This window comes from Vidua macroura, unplaced genomic scaffold (assembly GCF_024509145.1).
Source record: "Vidua macroura isolate BioBank_ID:100142 unplaced genomic scaffold, ASM2450914v1 whyUn_scaffold_192, whole genome shotgun sequence".
NCBI lineage: Eukaryota > Metazoa > Chordata > Aves > Passeriformes > Viduidae > Vidua > Vidua macroura.
The window spans coordinates 60,958-70,871 of NW_026530576.1; the positions used below are offsets into that span (position 1 = coordinate 60,958).

At 51.1% G+C, this 9,914-nt stretch overlaps 1 protein-coding gene across 1 annotated transcript in view; it reads right to left on the bottom strand.

The window, feature by feature from the left end:
* The window catches only part of ADCY3 (adenylate cyclase 3), a 55,239-nt gene extending 49,119 nt beyond the window's left edge, over positions 1 to 6,120 (bottom strand). Inside the window, exon 1 of the mRNA XM_053969404.1 lies at positions 5,136 to 6,120. Coding sequence (XP_053825379.1) covers positions 5,136 to 5,822 — 687 coding nt within the window. The 5' untranslated portion in view covers positions 5,823 to 6,120. The remainder of the gene's footprint in view (positions 1 to 5,135) is intronic.
* Between the last annotated feature and the right edge of the window lie 3,794 nt (positions 6,121 to 9,914).

Consider the following 9,914-nt stretch of genomic DNA (forward strand, 5'->3'; position numbering starts at 1 on the left):
CAAATTCTGCAGGAAATAATCCAGCATAGAGGAGATCCCAGATCCCAAATTCTGTGGGGAAAAGCTCCGATCCCAAATCCCAAATCCTGTGGGAAAACTCCAATCCCAAATTCTGCAGGAAAAATTCCAGCATAGAGGAGATACCAGATCCCAAATTCTGTGGGAAAAGTTCCAATCCCAAATCCCAAATTCTGCAGGAAAAATTCCAGCATAGAGGAGATACCAGATCCCAAATTCTGTGGGAAAAGTTCCAATCCCAGATCCCAAATTCTGTGGGGAAAAACTCCAATTCCAGATCCCAAATTCTGCAGGAAAAGTTCCGATCCCAGATCCCAAATTCTGCGGGAAAAGTTCCAATCCCAGGTCCTAAATCCCACAGGAAAAGCTGCGATCCCAGATCCCAAAATCTGTGGGAAAAGCTCCAATCCAAAATCCCAAATCCCACAGGAAAAGTTCCAATCCCAGATCCCAAATTCTGCGGGAAAATTCCGATCCCAGATCCCAAATCCTGCGGGAAAACTCCAATCCCAAATCCCAAATTCTGCAGGAAAAATTCCAGCATAGAGGAGATCCAAGATCCCAAATTCTGAGGGAATTTTCCGATCCCATGTCCCAAATTCTGCAGGAAAAGCTCCAATCCCAGATCCCAAATTCTGTGGGAAAAGTTCCGTCCCCAATCCCAAATCCCATGGGAAAAGTTCCAAACCCAGATCCCAAATTCTGCAGGAAAAGCTCCGATCCCAAATACCAAATCCCAAATTCTGCAGGAAAAGACCCAATCCCAGATCCCAAATTCTGTGGGAAAAGTTCCATTCCCAAATCCCAAATCCCGCGGGAAAAGTTCCAAACCCAGATCCCAAATTCTGTGGGAAAGATTCCAGCATAGAGGAGATCCCAGATCCCGAATATCTGTGGGAAAAGCTCTGATCCCAAATCCCAAATTCTGTGGGAAAAGCTCCAATTCCAAATCCCAAATTCTGCAGGAAAAAATCCAGCATAGAGGAGATCCCAGATCCCAAATTCTGTGGGAAAAGTTCAAATCCCAGATCCTAAATCCCGCAGGAAAAGCTGTGATCCCAGATCCCAAAATCTGTGGGAAAAGCTCCAATCCCAAATCCCAAATCCCAAATTCTGCAGGAAAAGACCCAATCCCAGATCCCAAATTCTGTGGGAAAAGTTCCGTTCCCAAATCCCAAATCCCATGGGAAAAGTTCCATTCCCAAATCCCAAATCCCACAGGAAAAGTTCCAATTCCAGATCCCAAATTCTGTGGGAAAAGCTCTGATCCCCAATCCCAAATCCCATGGGAAAAGTTCCAAACCCAGATCCCAAATTCTGTGGGAAAAGTTCCGATCCCAAATCCCAAATCCCATGGGAAAAGTTCCAATCCCAGATCCCAAATTCTGCGGGAAAATTCCGATCCCAGGTCCCAAATCCTGCGGAAAAAGCTCCAATCCCAGATCCCAAATTCTGCAGGAAAAATTCCGATCCCAGGTCCCAAATTCTGCAGGAAAATCTCTGATCCCAAATCCCAAATTCTGTGGGAAAAGCTCCAATTCCAGACCCAAATTCTGCAGGAAAAGTTCTGATCGCAAATCCCAAATTCTGCGGGAAAAGTTCCGATCCCAGGTCCTAAATCCCACAGGAAAAGCTCCGATCCCAGATCCCAAATTCTGTGGGAAAAGTTCCGTTCCCAAATCCCAAATCCCACGGGAAAAGTTCCAAACCCAGATCCCAAATTCTGCGGGAAAATTCCGATCCCAGATCCCAAATCCTGTGGGAAAACTCCAATCCCAAATCCCAAATTCTGCAGGAAAAGCTCCAATCCCAAATCCCAAATCCCAAATTCTGTGGGAAAAGTTCCGTTCCCAAATCTCAAATCCCATGGGAAAAGTTCCATTCCCAAATCCCAAATCCCACGGGAAAAGTTCCAAACCCAGATCCCAAATTCTGCGGGAAAATTCCGATCCCAAATCCCAAATCCTGCGGGAAAAGCTCCAATCCCAGATCCCAAATTCTGCAGGAAAAATTCCGATCTCAGGTCCCAAATTCTGCAGGAAAATCTCTGATCCCAAATCCCAAATTCTGTGGGAAAAGCTCCAATTCCAGAACCCAAATTCTGCAGGAAAAGTTCTGATCACAAATCCCAAATTCTGCGGGAAAAGTTCCGATCCCAGGTCCTAAATCCCACAGGAAAAGCTCCGATCCCAAATGCCAAATCCCAAATCCCACAGGAAAAGCTCCAATCCCAGATCCCAAATTCTGTGGGAAAAGTTCCGTTCCCAAATCCCAAATCCCAAATCCCACAGGAAAAGCTCCAATCCCAGATCCCAAATTCTGTGGGAAAAGTTCCGTTCCCAAATCCCACGGGAAAAGTTCCATACCCAGATCCCAAATTCTTCGGGAAAATTCCGATCCCAAATCCCAAATCCTGCGGGAAAAGCTCCAATCCCAATCCCAAATTCCCGGATCTGCCCTGGGATTTCTCCAAGTTTTCCTCCTCGTATCCCACAAACCCCAGGCCACGCATCCCAAAAATCAGGTAAAATTCGGGATTTCCGTGGGTTTTTTTGAGCCGCGTTTTCCAAACTCTTGGCACGAACTCCACCTTCCCAAATTATCCCGTGAAAGTGAATAATTTCCCACTTTTTCCCTTCTTTCCATGGAAAAGTCGTGGATAAATCATGGATAACCCATGGATAACGCACGGAAAACTCCTGGAAAACGTCTGAAAACCCCAGACGTGGCTGCTCCCCTCCATTCCCTGTCCATTCCCAGATCATTCCCACTCCATTCCCGCTCCTGCCTGGCCGGCACCCCTCAATCCATGGAATTCCCACCATTCCCTGTCCACTCCCATTCCCATTCCCTGTCCATTCCCATCATTCCCATCCCATTCCCATCATTCCCACCCCATTCCCACCATTCCCATCCCTTTCCCACCCTATTCCCACCATTCCCACCCCATTCCTGCCCCTGCCTGGCCAGCACCCCTCGATCCATGGAATTCCCACCCCATTCCCATTCCCATTCCCATTCCCATTCCCATTTTCACCCCATTCCCAGAACATTCCCGCTCCATTCCTGCTCCTGCCTGGCCAGCTACCCCCCAATCCATGGAATTCCCACCATTCCCTGTCCATTCCCATTCCCATTCCCTGTCCATTCCCATCATTCCCGTCCCATTCCCACCCCATTCCCACCCCATTCCCACCCCATTCCTGCTCCATTCTCTGTCCATTCCCAGATCATTCCCACTCCATTCCCACACCTGCCTGTCCAGCACCCCACGATCCATGGAATTCCCACCATTCCCTGTCTATTCCTTGTCCATTCCCACCATTCCCACCCCATTCCCAACATTCCCATCCCATTCCCTCGCCATTCCCGCCCCATTCCTGCCCCTGCCTGGCCAGCACCCCTCGATCCGTGGAATTCCCACCCCATTCCCATTCCCACCCCATTCCCATTCCCATTCCCATTCCCATTCCCATTCCCATTCCCATTTTCACCCAATTCCCAGATCATTCCCGCTCCATTCCCGCTCCTGCCAGGCCGGCACCCCCTCGATCAATGGAATTCCCACCATTCCCTGTCCACTCCCATTCCCATTCCCTGTCCATTCCCATCATTCCCATCCCATTCCCACCATTCCCATCCCATTCCAATTTCATTCCCACCCCCATTCCCACCATTCCCATCCCTTTCCCACCCTATTCCCACCATTCCCACCGCATTCCTGCCTGTTTCCCACTCCATTCCTCCGCCTGCCTGGCCGGCACCCCTCGATCCATGGAATTCCCACCATTCCCTGTCCATTCCCATTCCCGTTCTCTGTCCATTCCCATCATTCCCGTCCCATTCCCACCCCATTCCCCACCCCATTCCTGCTCCATTCTCTGTCCATTCCCAGAACATTCCCACTCCATTCCCGCACCTGCCTGTCCAGCACCCCGCGATCCATGGAATTCCCACCATTCCCTGTCTATTCCTTGTCCATTCCCACCATTCCCACCCCATTCCCAACATTCCCATCCCATTCCCTCGCCATTCCCACCCCATTCCTGCCCCTGCCTGGCCAGCGCCTATCAATCCATGGAATTCCCTGTCCATTCCCATTCCCATTCCCATTCCCATTCCCCGCCCCATTCCCGCCCCATTCCCGCACCTGCCTGGCCACCTCCCCTGGCTCCACGTCCTGGCGGCCCCTCTGGAATTCCACGATTCCCAGGACGAGCGCGTGGCCGCCGCAGGAGGCGGCCGCCAGCAGCAGGATCCGCCCCATTCCCGCTCCATTCCCAGACCATTCCCAGACCATTCCCTGTCCATTCCCAGGCCATTCCTGCCCCATTCCCGCACCTGCCTGGCCAGCGCCCCTCGATCCATGGAATTCTCACCCCATTCCCATTCCCATTCCCATTCCCATGCCCATTCCCATTCCCATTCCCATTCCTACTTCCTTTCCCATTCCCAGACCATTCCTGCCCCATTCCCGCCCCATTCCCGCACCTGCCTGGCCACCTCCCCTGGATCCATGGAATTCCCGCCCCATTCCCGCACCTGCCTGGCCATAACCCCTGGATCCATGGAATTCCCGCCCCATTCCCGCCCCATTCCCGCACCTGCCTGGCCACCTCCCCTGGCTCCACGTCCTGGCGGCCCCTCTGGAATTCCACGATTCCCAGGACGAGCGCGTGGCCGCCGCAGGAGGCGGCCGCCAGCAGCAGGATCCGCCCCATTCCCACTCCATTCCCAGACCATTCCCAGACCATTCCCGCCCCATCCTGGCCACCTCCGCTCGATCCATGGAATTCCCACCCCACTCGCGCCCCATTCCCACCATTCTCATCCCATTCCCTGTCCATCATTCCCGCTCAATTCCTGCCCCTGCCTGGCCACCTCCCCTTGATCTATGGAATTCCTGCCCCATTCCCTGTCTATTTCGTGTCCATTCCCATCCATTCCCATCCCATTCCCACCATTCCCATCCATTCCCAGCCCATTCCCGCCCCATTCCCGCACCTGCCTGGCCACCTCCCCTGGATCCATGGAATTCCCGCCCCATTCCCGCACCTGCCTGGCCATAACCCCTGGATCCATGGAATTCCCGCCCCATTCCCGCCCCATTCCCGCACCTGCCTGGCCACCTCCCCTGGCTCCACGTCCTGGCGGCCCCTCTGGAATTCCACGATTCCCAGGACGAGCGCGTGGCCGCCGCAGGAGGCGGCCGCCAGCAGCAGGATCCGCGCCAGGCGCAGCGGCAGCGTCAGGAAGCAGGAGAAGGCGAAGAACGCCTGCCAGCCCGCCGTGTCCACCGCCTCTGGAAAACTCCTCTGGAATTCCAGCCCCAGCAAGCCCCAGAGCTGCGCCACCGTCAGCGCCCACAGCCCGCAGGGCAGGAATTTCTGGGAGAAATCCTCCGGGAGAAGCCGGGATTTCAGCAGCAGGAAAATGCCGCCGTGGGCCACCAGCCCGGCCAGCGCGGCCAGCGCCGGGAGGAGTTTTTCCATGCGGGAAAACCCCGCGCACATTCCCAGGATGTAGCAGTCGAAGAGGGCGGAGAAGACCACCAGGACCAGCAGCGTCTCGTGGCGCTGGCGGCGGAAATAAGTCTGGTAGAGCTTTTCCAAGGATTCCGGCGAGAAGGAGAAACGCCGGGAATGCGGCAGGCACGGGCAGGGCCCCCCCCACCAGCCCTGCGGGGCCGGAGATTCCCGGGAGCGGCGGAGATTCCCGTCGGGATCCGAGGGGAAACTCAAGGAATAATCGGCGGAATATTCGGCCGAGAATTCCGGCTCGGAGAAGGCGCGGTTCCTGGGCATCCTGCGTGGATGGAGGGCTTGGAAATTCCCGGTTTTCCGGAGGGGGAATCGCGGGATGCTCTCTCAGCGCAGCGTCACTGGCGGCATCGCCATCCCGAAGGGCCGGCCCGCTTTTCCGGCTGCTGCCTCAATCCCGGGAAAACGGCAGCATCGGGAAGGGAAGGGGCAGGCCGGGATTCCCGGCTGATTCCCGGAATTCCTCCCCGGCTGCTTCCCGGCTGATTCCCGGCCGATTCCCGGAATTCCTTCCCGGCTGATTCCCGGCCGAATGCCGGCTCCTTCCCGGCTGATTCCCGGCCGAATCCCGGCTCCTTCCCGGAATTCCTCCCCGGCCGAATCCCGGCTGATTCCCGGCCGATTCCCGGCTGATTCCCGGAATTCCTCCCCGGCTGATTCCCGGCCGAATCCCGGCTCCTTCCCGGAATTCCCTCCCCGTCTGATTCCCGGTCGAATCCCGGCCGAATCCTGAAATCCTTTCCCAGTTCCTTCCCTGGCGATTCCCCGGCCGAATCCTGAAATTCCTTCCCGCCTCCTTCCCGGCTGATTCCCGGAATTCCTTCCCGGCCGATTCCCGTCCAATTCCCGGTTTCTTCCCGACCAATTCCCGGCTGATTCCTGAAATTCCTTCCCGGCCAAATCCCGTTTTCTTCCCGGCCAATTCCCGGCTCTTTCCCCGCCGATTCCCGGATTTTTCCCGGCTCTTTCCCGGCCGATTCCCGGATTTTTCCCGGCCGATTCCCGGATTTTTCCCGGCCGATTCCCGGCTCCTCTCCCAGCTCCTTTTCCAGGCGCTTTCCCAGCTTTCCCAGCTCTGCCCCAGAGATGTCGCGATGCCTCCCCTGCTCCTCCTTCCCGAGATGCCTCGTTCCCGCCGGGATCCACAAAAAAATAAAAAACCGGGATAAAAAAAAAAAAAAAAAAAAAACCGGGAAAAACGCCGGGATGCGATCCCGCCCTTCTCCCGGCAGCGCTTCCCGATTCCCGCATCCTCTTCCCGCTGGAGCTTCCCGGTGATGGGAAAAGCTCGGGATGGAGGTTGGAAAAACGGGAAGGGATTTTCCCGGGATCGCGGCGCTCCCGCCTCCCGTAACCCTCTCGCTGCCGGGCCGGGAGAAAAAAAAATTAACCAAAAAAAAAAAAAAATCCCCCAAAAAAATAAAATCCGGGAAGAGATTCCCGAGGGAATTCGGGCTTGGAGAGGGAATTGCGGGAGCTCATCCCGCTCCCATCGCGATGCGAGGCTGTTCCAGCTTTTCCTTGGGTATTCCCACGGATTCGCTGGGAATTTTTTCCCAAATTTCTCCCCTATTCCCCAGGGATTTTCTGGATTTTTTTTCCCAAATTCGTCCTCTTTTCCGAGGGAATTCTCTGGGAATTTTTTCCCAAATTCCTCCCTTTTCCCAGGGATTCTCTGGGATTTTCTTCCCAAAATTCCACGGGATTCTCTGGGAATTTTTTCCCCAAATTCCTCCCCTTTTCCACGGGAATTCTCTGGGATTTTTTTCCCAAATTCCCCCTCTTTTTCCCAGGGAATTCTCTGGGATTTTTTTCCCAAAATCCTCCCCTTTTCCCAGGGAATTTTTTCCCAAATTTCTCCCCTTTCCCAGGGAATTCTCTGGGAATTCTTTCCCAAATTCCTCCCCTTTTCCCACGGAATTCTCTAGGATTTTTTCCCCAAATTCTCCTTTTTCGATGGGATTTTCTGGGATTTTTTTCCTAAATTTCCACGGGATTCCCTGGGAATTTTTTCCCAAATTTCTCCCCTTTCCCAGGGAATTCTCTGGGAATTTTTTCCCAAATTTCTCCCCTTTCCCAGGGAATTCTCTGGGATTTTTTTCCCAAATTCCCCCTCTTTTCCCAGGGAATTCTCTGGGAATTCTTTCCCAAATTCCTCCCTTTTACCACGGGATTTTCTGGGATTTTTTTCCCAAATTCCCACGGGATTCTCTGGGAATTTTTTCCCAAATTTCTCCCTCTTTTCCACGGGATTCGCTGGGATTTTCTTCCCGAATTCCTCCTCTTTTCCCACGGGAATTCTCTGGGAATTTTTTCCCAAATTCCCCCTCTTTTCCACGGGATTCTCTGGGATTTTTTCCCAAATTCCTCCCTTTTTCCACGGGATTTTCTGGGATTTTTTCCCTAAATTTCCACGGGATTCCCAGGGAGTTTTTTCCCAAATTCCTTTCCTTATCCCAGGGAATTTTTTCCCAAATTTTTCCCCTTTTCCCAGGGAATTCTCTGGGATTTTTTTTCCCAAATTCCCCCTCTTTTCCCAGGGAATTCTCTGGGAATTTTTTCCCAAATTTGTCCTCTTTTCCCAGGGAATTCTCCGGGAATTTTTTCCCAAATTCATCCCCTTTTCCCAGGGAATTTTTTCCCAAATTTCTCCCCTTTCCCAGGGAATCCTCTGGGAATTTTTTCCCAAATTTTTCCCCTTTTCCCAGGGAATTTTCTGGGAATTTTTTCCCAAATTCCCCCTCTTTTCCCAGGGAATTATCTGGGAATTTTTTCCCAAATTCCCCCTCTTTTCCCAGGGAATTCTTCCCAAATTCCTCCTCTTTTCCCACGGGAATTCTCTGGGAATTTCTGCCCGAATTCCTCCCCTTTTCCCAGGGAATTTTTTCCCAAATTTGTCCCCTTTTCCCACGGAATTCTCTGGGATTTTCTTCCCAAAATTCCACGGGATTCTCTGGAATTTTTCCCCCAAATTTCTCCCCTTTTCCACGGGAATTCTCTGGGATTTTTTTCCCAAATTTCTCCTCTTTTCCCACGGAATTCTCTGGGAATTTTTTTCCCAAATTCGTCCTCTTTTCCGAGGGAATTCTCTGGGAATTTTTTCCCAAATTCCTCCCTTTTCCCAGGGATTCTCTGGGATTTTCTTCCCAAAATTCCACGGGATTCTCTGGGAATTTTTTCCCAAATCCTCCCCTTTTCCACGGGAATTCTCTGGGAATTTTTTCCCAAATTTCTCCCCTTTTCCCAGGGAATTCTCTGGCAATTTTTTCCCAAATTTGTCCCCTTTTCCCAGGGAATTCTCTGGGAATTTTTTCCCAAATTTGTCCCCTTTCCCAGGGAATTCTCTGGGAATTTTTTCCCAAATTCATTCCCTTTTCCCAGGGAATTTTTTCCCAAATTTTTCCCATTTTCCCACGGATTTTCTGGGAATTTTTTCCCAAATTCATCCCCTTTTCCCAGCGAATTGTCTGGGAATTTTTCCCAAATTTCTCCCTTTTCCCAACGGATTTTCTGGGAATTCCTTCCCAAATTCCTCCCAAATTCAATAAATCCCAGTGAATTCTCAGAAATCCGAAGAAATCCCACCAAAAAATTCCCAACTAAATCCCTAAAAAAACCGCAATAAATCCAAATAAATGCCAAAATATCCCCAAAATACCGAAAATATCCCCAAAAATCCCCCCAAAATACCAAAAAAATGCCAGAAATACCCCAAAAATACAAAAAAATCCCCCGAAAATCCCAGAAATCCCAAAAAAAATCCCCCCAAAATCCTAAGAAATCCCAAAAAAATCCCAAATAAATCCCAATAAAATCCCCAAAAAATCCCAAAAATCCCCCAAAAATCCCAGGAAACCCCAAAATATCCCAAGGAATCCCAAGGAATTTCAATAAATTCCAGTAAATTCTCAGAAATCCAAAAATTCCCAAGAAATCCCAAGAATTCCCCCAAAAAAATCCCAGGAAATAAAATGAATCCCAACGAATCCCAAAATATCCCAAAAAATCCGCCAAGATCCCAATAAATCCCAAAAAATCCCCAAAAATCCCAATAAATCCCAATAAATCCTGAGACATCCCCCAAAAACCCCAAAAAATCCCAAAATATCCGGAAAATCCCCAAAATTCCCAAGAAATCCCAAAAAGTCTCAAGAAATTCCCCCCAAAAAATCCCAATAATTAAAAAAAAAAATCTCAAAAAATCCCTCCAAAATCCCAAGAAATACCAAAAAAATCCCAAATAAATCCCCCCCAAAAATCCCAGGATATCCCAAAAAAATCCCCCCCCCCCCCCAAAAAATCCCAAATAAATCCCCAAAAAATCCCAAATAAATCCCAAAAATTCCCAAATAAATC